Genomic DNA, 16,731 nt, shown 5'->3' on the forward strand with positions numbered 1-16,731 from the left:
TTATTAAATTGAAAGTAAATTTATTCAAGATCAATAGAAGAATTTTTTCAGTTTTGTTTTCGATCTTCTGTAAATGTTTACTTTTCAAGTGTTAACAAAAAAATTTTGACTTTTAAAACATTTTTTTTGTTAACTCATTAATATTAAAACAAAAAAAACATATTTGGCTAAACCAATCAAAAGCACGCTGAAATAATAAATCAAAACATATTTGGCTAAACCAATCAAGCAGATTGAAATAAAACTTTCATTAAAAAAATAATTTTTAATGTGTGTAGAGGAGAGGTGAATAAAAACATTGTCTGAAAAATAATTGTAAAAAAAATCTTTTATTGCAAGCAGTATTTGAAAAAAAAAAACTGTTTTAGCATCAAACGATTTAGTTTAAATTGAATGCTGTACTCCACCACAAAAGTAAGGCTGATGCACAAAATGACGGGAGTGAATACGATTGCGGTACTGAATCCAATTCAGATATCTGAATAAATCTATTTCAAGATTATCTTGAATATGAATTCATCATTTTAGCCCATGTTTGAATAAATATTTAATATCAAATTAAACATCTAGAATAGTCCTTTCGAATCTACTTAACATATATTGATAGCTGAAATTAACTTCTGTTATGGACAACAGTTTTTTTGTTTCTTTTAAATATTATTCAAATTACTGTCAATTGTATTTTGCTTTAATATGAATAAAAATAATTAGGATTATTTAAGTAAATTTCCCAGAATCCCCTGCATGAAAAGAGCAAAAATGTTTAAAAATCTGTATGATGTAAATAATTTATACACCAAAAATCTATAAATTGATCAAGTAGTTTTATTTTTAAATAAGAAAATGAAATTTTATGACTAAATAAATTTTCACTCACAATCTTACGTCATCTTGAAAACTTTCTGAAGGAATTTGAGGAATAACTCTGAATCAAGATTAAAACCATTTTTAACATGGAGAGGATGGAAACATTGGAAAAGTCAAATTTGCTTAAAAATGATTTTCTTGTTAAAAAAATAAAACTACCTGATAAATTTACATGATTTTTGGTGTACGATATTTTTTTTCCATCACTGGGGTGAAATTCTAGATAAGTGTCTTTTATTTTCCTCCATTTAAATATAAGATTTTGTTTCCTCGTTTATTGCATTGGCTGATCGACTGTGAATTTGAGGATAAGTAGAAAAATTTTGTTAACAAAATACATAATTCAACATTACCTTGTTTACCTTTTGGCTAGAAGCAAAGTGTAGCATCTGTTCTGATACTATACTTCTGTCCGCTGACCTTTTCTGGAGAGGTGGATTTTCTCCCCACATTAAAATTGGGTCATATGTCTATCTCTGTGCTTGTGGGGGTGACACATAAATAGAAACTCAACATTTGCATTCCACAGAGAACAGATTGTCAACCAATGTTTGCAATAAGAAATGCTAATTACTTTTAAAGGGTGTATGGAGTTACCATGCATTTCAAGGCAAACTGTACCTTAAAGAAGACTTGTTTTGCAATAAGCATAAGTGATTATTCCTCTCATCTTTTTTTTTTTTGAGAAGAAAATTAACATTTTGAAAGTAATTGTTTGGTTTCATCAAGTTTTCTTGTCAGTTATTTTTTTTTTAAGCACTGACAAATTCAGAATTTAAAAACTATCTAAATTTCTCAGGGTTATAACTCTGCTAAAGATGAAAAGGTAATCATGTAATCTGGTAAACAGAGCAGAAATCAGGGATTAAAAAGAAATATACTTCAAATAACTGTTATGAAACGAAATTAAATTTACTTTTCTACCTACCTGCATACTTTTAAACTTCTGAAAGTTTTTATTTCAATATAAGATTTTGTCGCTATCGCATTTTTTGGAGACAGTAAAAAAGTCAATATGGCCGATGCACGAGTTGAGGTTTCATTCCTTAAAAAATGTTTTAAAAAAAAATGAATTATTTTATCACTTAACCCTAAGTCTGACTGGCAACCCCACATGGACTTAGACTTTGTGATAGGGTAAGCCCTTTTTTTGTGTTACTTTTGACTGCCATTTTTTATTTACTCACTTTTAGCTAAGTAAAAATAACAATGATAAATTTCGAGATAATAAATCTTAAAATCAGTTTACACACTTTAAAATTATACAGGTCAGAATAAAAATTATTATTTTTTTGCATTTGATAAAAGTTACATGTATATTTTATTTGTTTTTGATTTCTGCTGTATTAACTATACTGCATAAATACCAGTGAACATATATCCAGTAAATGGATATAGTTTAGGATTTTCAAAAAATTTTATCCCCTTTTTAAAAACAGATGGGGGACATATGTGACAGTATCATAAATAATGACTTTAAAAATTCTTTATGCGAAATAGTCTTTATTTAATTCATATGATATTTTGGTAAAATGTGTAATTTGTTTGTTTACAAAAGACAAGACATTAGTGGTATTAATTCAATGTATATTGCAATATATTTTGATTGAATTAACGTCACCAATTTGTTTCATCCATTATTTATCTGAAAAACAAGGTATATATCATCATATTCGGTTTAATGTCCGTTTTATATGTTGACATGCATTAGATGACTTTTAGAAATTGATTTCTACTTTAACCCATTAGGTCTTCATCCCTCTTTCTCTCAAATCCATTCTTATCGCATCCTCCCATATGTTTTCCTTGGCATTTTCTTCTAAACTGAACCTTCTACCTCAACTGTTCTACATCTACTAACCTAAAAACCCTCAACCATTCTTTAAACAGGACCATACCATCAAAGCCTCCTGTTCAACACACATCTCTCTATACTGACCAAATTTAATCTTCTCACCGTGAAAACATTTTTCATAACTTTTTTTTTTCAAGTGTACCAATATTTTTTTCCTTTATGAAATTAACTTTAGTCTTTAATCTTTCAAATACAATCAAAAAGTAGTCGGAAACCTACAAAAAAATATGATAAACCGGCTTTCAAAACTAGGTCCCCCTATCGTTGTCTGCCCATTTTTGCCCGTACCTAGCATACACACATTCCAAGTTGACTCTACTGGTTAGTAATTTCCTGAAATTACTCGATCCGCCTCCAATTCTTGCAATCACACTTTAACATCTTGACATCATCAACAGCTTCGTCATTCAGATATACTTTCTTCACATCGGAGTTCTCATCAATCTCCATTGTCACATGCTTCTTGCACACACAGACACACACACACACACACACACATTGGTTATCATCTCTCCACCTATCTGTAATTCAACTGCACTTCTTGTGTACCCAATGTATTTTAGTAAAACGTTGTATGAATTGAATAAAGCCGCTTTCAAAGTTTGTCCAATCATTACATGCAAACAGCAACTGACTGATTTTCACATCAAGCATCAACAAGTGACCAAAATATAAATAATCTTCATCGTGCAGTAGAGCATGAGAGCTCAGTTAACTTTTTTTGAAAATATTCATATTCAGTGAAATACTTTTGTTTGGATTAAAATTTAGCAGATAAAAAAAAAAATGATAAAACAATTTGGTGAAATTTCTTTTCCCACCAAAAAAAACAAAAACAAAAAAAAAAAAAACGTTTTAATCTGGTAGAAAATACATGAGATTATTTTTTATTTTATTTTATTTTTTTATTTATTTTGCGAAGAAAACATTTTTTTTTTCACATGTGTAACGTGAAGGAAAACAATAAAGACTTTCCAAAAATATTAAATTCGTTAAAAAAATTCAAATAATAAAGTTATTTTAACCATCTTTGTTTTATTTAGATGATCAGCTATTTATTGTGTCTGAATTTCTAAGAGAAAAAAATGACACAAATATGTTACAAATGCAGAAGCCGACTCTGTAATGCTGTTTGTATACAATTTTCAATATACATCACCAAACACAAAATAAGGAATTTCTTTGAATCAACATTGGTTTTCTTTATAATATAAAAAAAAACATTTTGCTTGTTTGAAAAAATAAAAATTTATTGGTTTGAGTCCAGAATTTCCTCTATATTAAAAATTAAAAAAAAAATTGTATGATGTACATGAAACTGTCATATTCCAAAAATCAAGTGAATTGATGAAGTAGTTTTATTTCTAACTAAGAAAATCAAATTTATGAGTAAGTAAAAAGGGACTCTCATGTCTCCATATTGAAGAAACAAGGGCAGATAACTTCACAATAATTCTAACTTGTGAGATCAGCCTTGTAATACCTATTAATCACTTAAAATTGCTAAAAAAATGATTTTATTTATAAAAAAAAAAAACTACTTGATCAATTTATGTGATTTTAGTAATATGATCTTTTCACGGGTACATACATCATAAATATTTTTCTGTATTTTTTGGGTTTTTTAAATAGAGGGAACTCTGGACAAGCACCAATGTATTGATACATACAATTATTGCTATTTGATATCTGATTCTTGTTCATACATTGATTGATGGCTTGATACAATGTCGGTTAAAATAGTATATTTTTGAAAACAAGAACCAGTTTATTTTAATTTTAAAAAAATGTATGAACGGAAGATATATCTTCTTTTAAAGAGTATCTACACACATAAACCTTTTCTTTTAAATTTATTGCAATAACATCTTCAAGGCAGGTTATTCTAACTCTAAACGATGAAGTGTATTTCCTTTGATGGATATAATTTAGTACTTACACTATATTGCACATATGACTGCACTGTTTAATATGATAAAAATGCAGAGATATTTCAAATGACTAGCATCCTCAATTAATGAGGGAGAAATCCTTTTAGACTGAGGCAATTGAGATTTTTTTCTCCCAATCTATTACCCAATGTTTATGGGGGGGGGGGCAGGAGCTGGATTTTCTCCACATTAAAAACTGGCTTTGTGTCTAACTCTGCCCTTGTTATGGACTAGAGTGCTAAAATATTGAGGGGTATGAGGCTTATGTTGTGATACTCAAAGATTATGAATTTGGAAATAAATCATTTGCCCTCTAATGGTCCTTAAATTTCACGCAAACTATACGAGAAGTGTGCATACAAATTGGAATATTCAAATGTAGCTAAACAAGCAAACATCTATATGCACTGATTAGATTTACTCAGAGTTCAAACGTGCTACAATTTTCATGCGTAACATTTACTTATTTCTGTTGAGTCATCATTTTGTGCCAATCACAAAACATTTTCCATCGATAAAAAAAAAAAGTAAAATTAATTCCACTGGATATTTGAACTTTGACATTTCATGCCGATAAATTCAAGTGGAAATTTTGACAGCTTTGTCTGTTAGGTGTGAAGCATTTGCAAAAAGCCTTTGCTTAAGTGAATACTACATTGACATACTTTTCAGCAGACAAACTTGTACAAATAGCATATTCACACATAAGACAATGAGAGCTCAATAAGTCCCCAAAATTACTTTAATGTAAACTTCCTAATCAATTCTCACTTGAACTAAAAAAAGCTTTACCTACTGTTGTATTTGAATATAATTTCATTAATTTTGCTAGTGTGCATGTAAAAACGTTCAAATAATATTCAAGTTTTGCGACAGGCTACTATGCATGTTATTTTTTTATACTTAATTTCTCCAAGTAAAACCTAAGTACATGAATATAATAATTGTGTTTTAACAAATTTGCCCAACTAAAGACATTGATTTACAAAAAAAACTAACAAAATATAATGAAAATTTCAGCATTTCTTCACTACCGAATGCTTTATAGAATGGCTAAAAAATTTGAATAAAAGAACCTATTTTTAAAATCTTTTTGGTTGACTAATTTCCTCTATGTCGAGCTAAGACCAAAATGTAGTATTTGTTTTGTTCTTTTGTTCTTGGTCAGAGTCATTATTCTTGAATGGAGCAATTTTAAGTTTTGTCCCATCCAGAGTACTCCTTTTTGGGGAGCTGAATATACTCCACATTAAAAAAAATGTCTGTGTTTAACTTTGCCCGTATCAGAAGGAGAGCAAATACGAACTAGTAATAGCATAATTTTTATAGGTTTAATGGCATTTTTTATAGGTTAGACATAGTTCTTTTTATAGGTTTAATGACATTTTTATAGGTTTAAGCACACAAGGAAAATTGAAGAAATTAAATTCAAATACAATAACATGTACAGCATTTTTAGTTCAAGTGAAAATTGATTACAAACTTTATATTTGAATAAATTAGATTTTAATTAGATGAGATAAAAATGCTTAGAACACAAAAATGCCATTAAACTTATAAAAATCTATGCTATTAAACCTATAAAAAATGTCATTAAACCTATAAAAATGTCATTAAACCTAAAACTATGTCATGTAAAATTTTGTGCATATTAATTGAACAAGTGAATTAGTTTATAGAGTGAAAAAATTCCATTAATCAATGTTAAAAAATATGAATTTATAGTGACATTTTACAATCTCCAAAAAAAAAAATGTATGTTTTGTAAAATTTACTATCAAATAAAAAAGTGTTCAATATTATTTGGCTATATAGCATTTTTCAAATATTGGTTCTTATTTAGAATTCAACTTAATAAAAAAAAAAAAAAAAAATACAAACAAATCTTTATGATGTATGTGCCCGTCACGGACCGAAAACGCCATGTTCCAAAAAGTATGTGAATTGATCAAGTAGTTTTTTTGTTTTTTTATAATTAAGAAAATCAAATTTTATGTCAAGCGAAATGGAGACTGGGAGCTGCCATATTCTTTCAGAATATGTTAAAATTCAAGGGTGACAACTCAATTCGACTACTGAGATTTTGTTTGTATTAAAAATAATTAAAACCTGTGTTTAACTTTGCCTTTGTAAAAAAGAAAGCAAAACCCTACTTAATGAATTTGACTTTTGAATATGACGTGTTCATTCCGTGACAGGTATGTACTCAAAGATTCTTCTGTATTCTTTTTTTTAATGAAGTCGAATTCTAATTAAGAACCCAAATATTTTACTTTTAAATCTTTGGAAGATTAAAGTATCAAAATTCATTAGATGCAATTACATTAAAAAACAAAAAATAAGTCGTTGACCATCTTTTCATTATTATAATGGTTGATTAAACAGATTAAAGAAATTTGGACAATAAACATAGACATTCCTAAACAATTGGTAAAAAAAAAAAAGTTCACATTTTTATGCTTTTGGTGTCAGTTATTTGAAATCAGAATATTTGTTGATTGTGCATTTTAGATTTATTCTTTTAGATCGGATTTTCAAGTTAAATTCAATTTTTATCATATCTTTTGTTTATTTCATTGTTAGGTGAAAGTACAGGATACTTAAAAGGCCCACACCTCTCCATTGTAAGAATGGTTTTCTAAATAATAATATTATTATTTCAGCATGATCTGTAAACTGCACAAGTACCAAATATTTTTTATACATTACGTTAAATAGCATTTTAATGTGCTTGTATATCTATCTTCAGTTCCAAAGAAAATGAGATTTTTTACAGATTTTTTTTTTTTGGGGGGGGGGGTTCTTTTACAGTATTTTAATTCTTTTTAAAAGGCTGGTCATATCGATCAAAGGCCAATATAGAGGCTTTCATTTTTTTTCTCAAATTTAAAAAATGTTTTCAAAAAATAAAATATTTTATTTGGTTCTCATTTAGGATTACACATTTTAAAAAACAAAAAAAATACAGAATCATCTTTATGATGTACGTACTTATCACAAGAACATAGATGTCATATTTAAAAAAATTATGTACATTGATCAAGTAGTTTTTTTATTTTTTTGTATTTAAGAAAATCAAATTTTATGACTACCTGATGGAACAGGCAGTAGACGCCATATTTTTTTAAGTTGCATTAAAATTCAAGGGTGGACAACTCAATTCGACTGATGAGATTTATCATCAATGGCTGCCAAAAAAAATCACTAACAAGCGTAAAATTTGATTTTCTTAAAAAAAAAAAATACTTGATCAATTGATATGATTTTTGGAATATAATATCTCCATTATGTAACAAGTACGTATACCATAAAGATTTTTCCATTTTTTTTTTTTTTTTAATAAGTGTTATTCTACATATGCGCCTTTTATTTATTTTAATAATTACCATGGAAATAAAAAAAATTAGTGAAAATCTAAAATTAAACTGAATGGTCTCTCCTGATGCCATACAAGTGCACTTCAGTAACATCATTTCGGCTTCATGTATATTAATGAAATTATTTTCCCAAACAGATTTTTTGTGAGACAGTGAAAGGCAAAATATTTTCTGGTTTTAAATATATAAAACTGTTTTCCAATCTATATTTGCTTTTCAATCTACAGCCATAAAAACAGGTAAGTAAAAAATAAAAATTTTTTTTAAAAAAATGCAGCAGAAGTTCGAATTTAAATTATCTCGCTTATTATCTCCCTTGGATTTTTGGAAATATTTTATTTCTGTATGCGTTTGATAAATACGGATTACATTATTTTTTGTTAATTTACTATTATTTAAAAAAATGAATTTTTAAAAATTATTTTAAATACAAGCAAAAACATATCTGGCGATATGCTAGGAATAAAAGGGTGAAAAAATATATTCAATAATAATTTTTACCAGACACAATAAAAGTTGCTTTTCTCCCAACATGCACAATTTTTTGTTGAAACTGTTTTTATTTAATTTTATTTTTTGTTAGAATACGATCTGCAAGGTCAAATTTGAACATGACTGACTCCAGTTTCCAGAAATCACCGAAGTCTTGATTGATGAGTTTTTCATCTTTTTTGATGAAAAAAGATGAACAAATATACAAACAGATCCAATAGCAACAGAATTTACTTTTTTGCTTAATTGAAAAGAGAAGATAGAAAAAAAATGTTATCAGATTTAAACGATTTTTGGTAATTGAAGTCAGTTTTGTTGAAATTTGATAGTAACTAGACCGTATTTTAATGAAAAATTAAACTGGATAAAAAAACGGTTTCAAGGACATAAGTAGGTAGAAAAGTAATTTTTATTTCATTTGGTAATCTTGAATACTTTTACTCATCTATCCCCACATGCACAATCACCAAAGAAAATTATATTTTGAATTATTTTATCTAAGCCCTCCACTAGCGATATGTCTCTACCTGGGCAATGCCAGGTAAATAGAACTCATTTGGCTTAAAAGATATTTAAAATGATTACAGATTGATTTTCTGCCCATCTATCGTCCTTCCTCTTGCAAAAATCTTAACATTTAATTCATAAAATTCTGTAATTATCTTTCAGCTATCAACAGATTTTAAACATTGTAAATGATAAATTTATTATTTTAAAGTAAAAAGTAATTATTTGTGATAGAAGTTAAAGATTTAGTCAAATTTATGAAAATGTATAGAATGTTAGATGTATGTTTTTGGAATGCAAGTTTTTGTAACAGAAAAGGTAAAGGCTTTTAAATGCCTATGTAAGATTTTTTTTTTTCTGGCATATGTATGTATATTATGTATACGCATGTAGTCTAGTCAAGGGTGATAATTTAGATTAAATAAATGTGTACAAACTGAATATTCATTGTATACATTATATTAGTATATAATGAATGATATTAAAAAAAAAAATTTTTTTAAAGAATGCTGAGATCAGAAGATAGAAACGATGATCATTTTTTTTTTTTTGTTTGTTTTTTTGTCTTCTCATCTGACATGTACAAAGCATTAGGTACTTGATAATTGAGTTTAACCAAATTTCTTATCTTCTGGAACAACCATCAGCAATTTCTGCAACATTGTGGTAATCCGATCTGCAAGAAAGAAAAAATATCACATTAATTATAAACATTTTGAAATTCATCACAATAAAATTACAATGTCATTTTTATCGTTTAAAATATCATTTTCATTGATCTGCCACACTGAAGCTTGAAATATCATTTTCATTGGTCTGTCGAATCCAAGTTTGAAACATTATTTTTATTGGTCTGTCAAACCACGGCCACCGAGAGTAAGAAGAAGGCCTGTTAACTGAAAAATGTCTGCAGGCAATGTAGGTAAGATTTGTCAGACTGTCAGTACTATATGAGGGCCATTTGAAAAAGAGCAAATAAACATTTTTAAAAAGAAAAAGGAACACAGTTCGATTCCTACTTAAACTGAATTTATTCAATATAAAATATAAACATTATTTATGTAAAATTAAGTAATTTTAAAGCAATATACAATTTAATACTGATAAAACTGAATTATGAATTTAGGGAACAAACAATTAAAGAAACATTAAACAAATATTTTTTGGCCTTCGGAACAAGATCATAGTGTAGTATCTGTTTTGATACTACACTTTACCTTTTCTGTCTTCGGCCGGTGGAGCAGAAATCTTTCATGACTAAGATTATTTTTGTTCCTATCCAGAGTGCCCCTTATTGGGAAGCTGGATTTTCTCCACAAGATTATATGTTGAAATATTTAAATAACTATTACTTTAAATACAGAAATTATATTTAAAGTTTTGGTTTTCTGTTCTTCTATGTCCATTTTTTTCCCATGTTTTTCATCAAAACGTGTAGCGTATTAGTTGTCTCACAAGCCATCATCAGTGATTGCTCACTGGCAGTAACCTGTGGTGTTCCCTGGAGACCAAGTGACAACAAGTCTCCCCAGATTTCCAGTGTTCTCCACCTTTTGACCACTTGTGCAGATGATTGCATGTTATCGCAACAGCCGTTGTCACTGATTTCTCGTTGGCATCGGCCATTGGGGTTTCCTGGGGTTTGGGTGACAAACTGCCTCCCCAAGGTACCAGATTTGAACTGCACACTTCCAGTGGAGATTTGGTCAGTACTATCTCACCTTTGTCTTTCCATCCCCCCTGACCCTTCACAACTAGTTGGTGTGGTGTGGCACCAGTCGATGTCATCTACACCAGTTTTTTTATTATTATAATAAATAAGGGTGCTTGTGCAGTGTATGCACGTGTATTTTAAATATTATTTTCAAGTTAAATTAAATTTTAGGTTTGTATTACTGTACACATAGATTCGAAAAAGTTGTTAAAAAACAAATATATCACAAATAAATGTTATCAAAGGCAAGATACGTTACTCTTCTACCTATCTGGGAAGGTTTTTAGTGGTTTTACTCACTTTAAAATGTGTAATCGCTTCGAAAATCATACAATGTTTATCAATATATTTTAAAAAGAAAAATGTTGGCATGTTTGTAACTTATCTTGCCTTTGATAACATTTGTTATATATTTGTTTTTTGACAACTTTTTCGAATCTATGTGTACAGTAAAACAAACTAGTTATGCAAATCATTTACAGTTAAAATGTTATAAAAAACAAAAAATTTAAGTTTTAAATATATTTCAAAGAAATGAATTACGCCCCGTGCTAAAATATTGATAATTCACCAATCGTAAAAAAAAACAAAAAAAAACACTGCCGTGAAAAATGCTTACTTTAAAATATTTGAAAATACTCAGTGAAAAGTTTTATTTATTATTAAAAGAACGGACTGAAAAATATTATATAAAAATTGGGGTTTGTATTACTGTACACATAGATTCGAAAAAGTTGTCAAAAAACAAATATATAACAAATAAATGTTATCAAAGGCAAGATAAGTTACTTTTCTACCTAACTGGATATGTTTTCAGTGTTTTTATTTAATGTAACATGTTTATTCAACTCGAAAAACATACTGTGTTTACCGATATATGGGAAAATTCAAAATGGCGCCCGACTCTCTCTTTAACACAGTAAGTTTGGGAAAAGGTGCTATAAATATAAAACTAGACAACATACTGTTAGAAACTCGCTCAATATATGTTACCGTGATATAGGTTGACATATATTCAATGGTTTTTAATAGTATTTTGTCTAGTTTATTATTTATAACACCTTTTCCCGAACTTACCGTGTTAAAGAGAGAGTCGGGCGCCATTTTGAATTTTTCGATACATCGATAAACAATGTATGTTTTTCGAGCTGAATAAACATGTTACATTGAATAAAAACACGAAAAATATATCCAGTTTGGTAGAAAAGTAACTTATCTTGCCTTTGATAACATTTATTTGTTATACATTCGTTTTTTGACAACTTTTTCGAATCTATGTGTACAGTAATACAAACCCGAAAATTGTTTGTTTTGCAGTAAACAAAAAAATAAATAAAATGAAATATTCGACTTTCTCCAATAAAAATAAAAGTTCAAACACGAATTCACTTACAATATTTTGATTAAAATTATCCCAAATGTGCAATTATAATAATTATTTTCCGAATGGAGAATTGTTCTTTTTCTTTAAAACAAAAAAACATGGTGACTTTCACATCTGAAGAAAGTCGGAGGTTACATTAACCAAAACGTTGTTCAGATAACACTTAAGATGAGAACAAGTGTCAAATTAATCTAAATAATAAAAACATTCATACCTCATCAAAAAATTCAGAACTGTAACAGATAAAGTAATACCTTCATTTCATACATTGCTTTGTAATATATAATATGTGTGTGTGTGAAAATGTTTTGCATTTACTTTCTATTCTTTACATATACCAACCTTTCCAAAGCGAAAGCTTAATGATTGTTAACATATAACAATAGAGCATATATAAAATAAACATTTTGCTATATTTCAAGGACAAAAATTTTATTAGTTGTACCAATCATTGTTTTCAAAATAAAAATCTTTGGTATGATTACAGATCTGTTATGTTCGTAGAAGCAAAACTGATATCAATCCCAGATTTTTCTTCCATGCACTCATCAGAAAATCCAAAAATTCGTCATCAGAAAAAAAAAAAATCCATAGCAATATATATCTTTTCACATTGATTTTGTATCTATTTTTCTCAAAAAATGAATATTACATTTTATATAATTTGTGACTTTTTCATTCAACATGTCTTATCTAAATGAAACAATTTTTTTTTTTTTGCATTAGGTGATTCATATGTTGTGATTCATTAGGTGATTCATATGTTGTGATTCATATGTTGTGATTCATTAGGTGATTCATATGTTGTGATTCATATGTTGTGATTCATTAGGTGATTCATATGTTGTGATTCATATGTTGTGATTCATTAGGTGATTCATATGTTGTGATTCATTAGGTGATTCATATGTTGTGATTCATATGTTGTGATTCATTAGGTGATTCATGTTGTGATTCATTAGGTGATTCATATGTTGTGATTCATTAGGTGATTCATATGTTGTGATTCATTAGGTGATTCATATGTTGTGATTCATTAGGTGATTCATATGTTGTGATTCATTAGGTGATTCATATGTTGTGATTCATATGGTGTGATTCATTAGGTGATTCATATGTTGTGATTCATTAGGTGATTCATATGTTGTGATTCATTAGGTGATTCATATGTTGTGATTCATATGTTGTGATTCATATGTTGTATTCCGTGGAATGTGACGCATGTATTCATAAAAATGCACGCATTTAAATTTAGTATGTATGCAACCTGAGAAACAAACACAAAATAGCATTGAAAAAAATTCAAGCCCTACAACATCATTTTAACCTTTTTTTGCCTTACTTCCATGGTCTGGACATACGTTTCCAATTCTATCGGGGATTTTCGTTTTTCTGTCACAATTTGTGAAAGATTGCACCAAGGCATTCTACCCTCAGGAGATTACATGCACAAATATGCTTGACTTAAAGATCAACCAGAACCAGACAAAATATGTAGGAAGAAGGAATTGAGAGTAGCATGGGTATGTAAACACTCCTAGGGTACAACAGAGGAGAGGATGTGGGAGGACAGGGATCACACTGACAATCTTAGACATAAACATGAAAAAAAAAGCATCATTTTGTTGAATAGTTATTTATTTTGGAAAAGAGGGGGGTATCTTTATTATTTCTGATAAAACTTGAACAGCCTGGTAACTGGTTATACTGGTATGATGTTAGAAGTCTTGAAAGTAGTGAATGACACCAGCACATCAACTCAAGATGTATTCTTCAATTATTCATATGGTACATACGGTGTAATCATGTTGACATACTGGTTCTCATTAGATCACGGAAGTTAAGCAATGTTGAGCATAGTCAGTACCAGATGGGTGATTATTTGGGAATACCAGGCGCTGTATGTAGGAGGACGACGACAAAGAACTTCAAAAACCTAGCATTGCCATTTTCTGTATTGGGATATACATGTGACTGGGTATTGCTTGTGAATTTAATATTCCTGAGACAAGTCGATTTAACCAACCTAGTGTGAATGCTGGTTTATTTGCATCTGAATTAAATACAGATTGCATTGGTCAAACACATGTCAGCATGTAAAACAGATGATTAATCAAATGTGATGGTATGAGTTTTTCATCTTTTTTGATGAAAAAAGACAAACAAATATACAAATAACTGCTCCAAAAGCAACAGAATTTACTTTTTTGTTTAATTGAAAGGAGAAGATAAAAAAAAAAGTTATCAGTCAGTTTTGTTGAAATTTGATTGTAACTAGATCGTATTTTAATGAAAAATTAAACTGGATAAAAAAGTTTCAAGGACATAAAAAATACACAATTTTATTTATCATTTGATAAATCTGAAATAATTTATCAAAAAAATGTGAAAATAATTGGTGCTTCTTTACTATAAAATCATCATTTGAAGTTCACATTTCAAATGATGATTTCACGTGCCATGCTGAAATAAGTATCCTCACTAAAAATTCGAAAAAAATAGTCGAGTAGAAGGTGACATAGAACTTTATGCTAAAAATAAAAATCGGTCTTATTGTATTTTCTTGATTCACCTTTGATAAAAGAGGAAATATCAAAAATTGTTGTAAAGCAAGGGAGATAAATCAGTTTTTTATTGAAACAAATAAAAATGAACAACGTAATATGATAAAAGTACAATTTACGACAAAATTGACTTTTACTTGACTATTTTAATTAATTACTTTTTTAATATTAATCGACTATTCATATTATTATCAGACCACTGTTCTCATATTGAGTGTCATTTTTACAATGTTTGGGTTAATGTAACCTCCGACCTTCTTCAGGTATATCTTTTTTAACTCGGGAATGTTTCTTTCAAATTTGGGAATCAGGACAGAATCTTGAATGAAACCATTATTTACTTCAAAGGTGTAGCATGCTTTCATTCCTAAGTAATTTGCAATTGTTTTTTTTGGGTCACCCACACTGAAAATTGAGCTTTCAACCTTTAAGAGAATATAACTTTTTCAATTTATTTTTTCCAAGTGCTCTAACCACTGCACCGTGTGACAGAAACATTTCCGAGTACCACAAGTTACACCTGAAGAAGGTCGAAGGTTACATCAACAGAAACGTTGTGAAACTGACACTCAAGATGAAAACAGTAGTCCGAAGAATCCAAATAATACACATAACTAATCCTCATCTCAAAAATTTAGAAATGTATTCATTTTCTACTTGATTATTTTTCCTAATTTATGTTGACAATATTTTTTTTAGCATGCCATGTAAGTACATCAAAGTGTCATTACTTGAAATGTGAATTTCAATTGTGACTAACAATAACGAAGCACCAAATAATTTTCTCAAAAAAAGTGTACTTCATTTATCGAGTTCCACACTGATTCAAAGCTCTTCTTCTGTCTCTCAAATGTCTGGCTTTGCTATAAATCTGAACCAAATGCTTAGAAAATAAAATCTTACCAAATAATCTCTGTAGGGAAGCTGGTTTCTTTTTCCAAGTAACACAGACTAAATAAACTGGGATTCCACTTGCAATAATTAAACAACCAAAACCTGAAGAATAATGGTGTAAAAATATATAATGACAAACAAAGATGAACAAAAAATATCACCAAACTTTAATTTCTTAACTAAATGTTTTCAAATGCTAAACATAATACCGATTTAAAGTTGATAAATGTGTTTCTCTCTTGTTTAATTAACAAAATACAAAAATTATCCCCATTTTTTCCCCAAAAAATTATTCCAATATTAGAATTTTATTCTATTTAAATCTTTAAAAAATTAATTATATTTTAGAATTCTGTTTTGTTTTTGTTTTTTGTCATAATTTAACTAATTATGATATATATTATTAAGAAAAAAAATGTTGATTGTTCCATTTTTTATTTACAACTTCAACATAAGTGAAATAATAATGGGTATATACATATATATATATATATATATATATATATATATATATATATATATATATATATATTATATATTGTGTGTGCAAAATCCAGACTTCAAGACAATGTGTTGATGGCAACAAAAAGTGTATTAATGCTCAATTATGAAATGTGATAATTTTGTAGCTCAACCCTTAAGTCAACCATTTTTGGCTTAAAACCTATTGGTATATGAAAATTTACTGAATTACACGCACTCAGTATATTACATATAAGTCTATATATATATATATATATATATATATATATATATATATATATATATATATATATATATATATATATATATATATATATAAGCGAGATAAGACACCGATAGAATTCAGATGAAAAATCCTGATAGATATTACTTGAAGTAATACTTTCAAGGAGATAGACTCATACCTCAAGCAAGCCGTTCCAGCGTACTCTTCCAAATATCATCACCAGGATTATTTTGCCATATTTGGTATTTTGATAACTACACTATTAATTCCGAGGTCCATTGGACACTTAATTCAATGCTTAAATTCTATTACTCATGGTGATAATTACAATGGAATGCTATATACCCCCAATTTCGGATATACTTTGTCAACACCGAGAAAGCATTTGGACCACAGCAAATAACACACAATCAAAGCAACAACGAATAAGGCTGCCC

At 28.5% G+C, this 16,731-nt stretch overlaps 1 protein-coding gene across 1 annotated transcript in view; it reads right to left on the reverse strand.

Annotated features, from left to right (window-relative positions):
• The window catches only part of LOC145286103 (large neutral amino acids transporter small subunit 1-like), a 111,320-nt gene continuing 94,589 nt past the window's right edge, over positions 1–16,731 (reverse strand). Inside the window, exons 10-11 of the mRNA XM_080134795.1 lie at positions 15,595–15,687; positions 1–9,705 (exon numbers count right to left, since the gene is read on the reverse strand). Coding sequence (XP_079990921.1) covers positions 9,641–9,705; positions 15,595–15,687 — 158 coding nt within the window. The 3' untranslated portion in view covers positions 1–9,640. The remainder of the gene's footprint in view (positions 9,706–15,594; positions 15,688–16,731) is intronic.

Source organism: Euprymna scolopes, chromosome 10, assembly GCF_053919585.1.
Source record: "Euprymna scolopes isolate OS-2025 chromosome 10, ASM5391958v1, whole genome shotgun sequence".
Taxonomy (NCBI): domain Eukaryota; kingdom Metazoa; phylum Mollusca; class Cephalopoda; order Sepiida; family Sepiolidae; genus Euprymna; species Euprymna scolopes.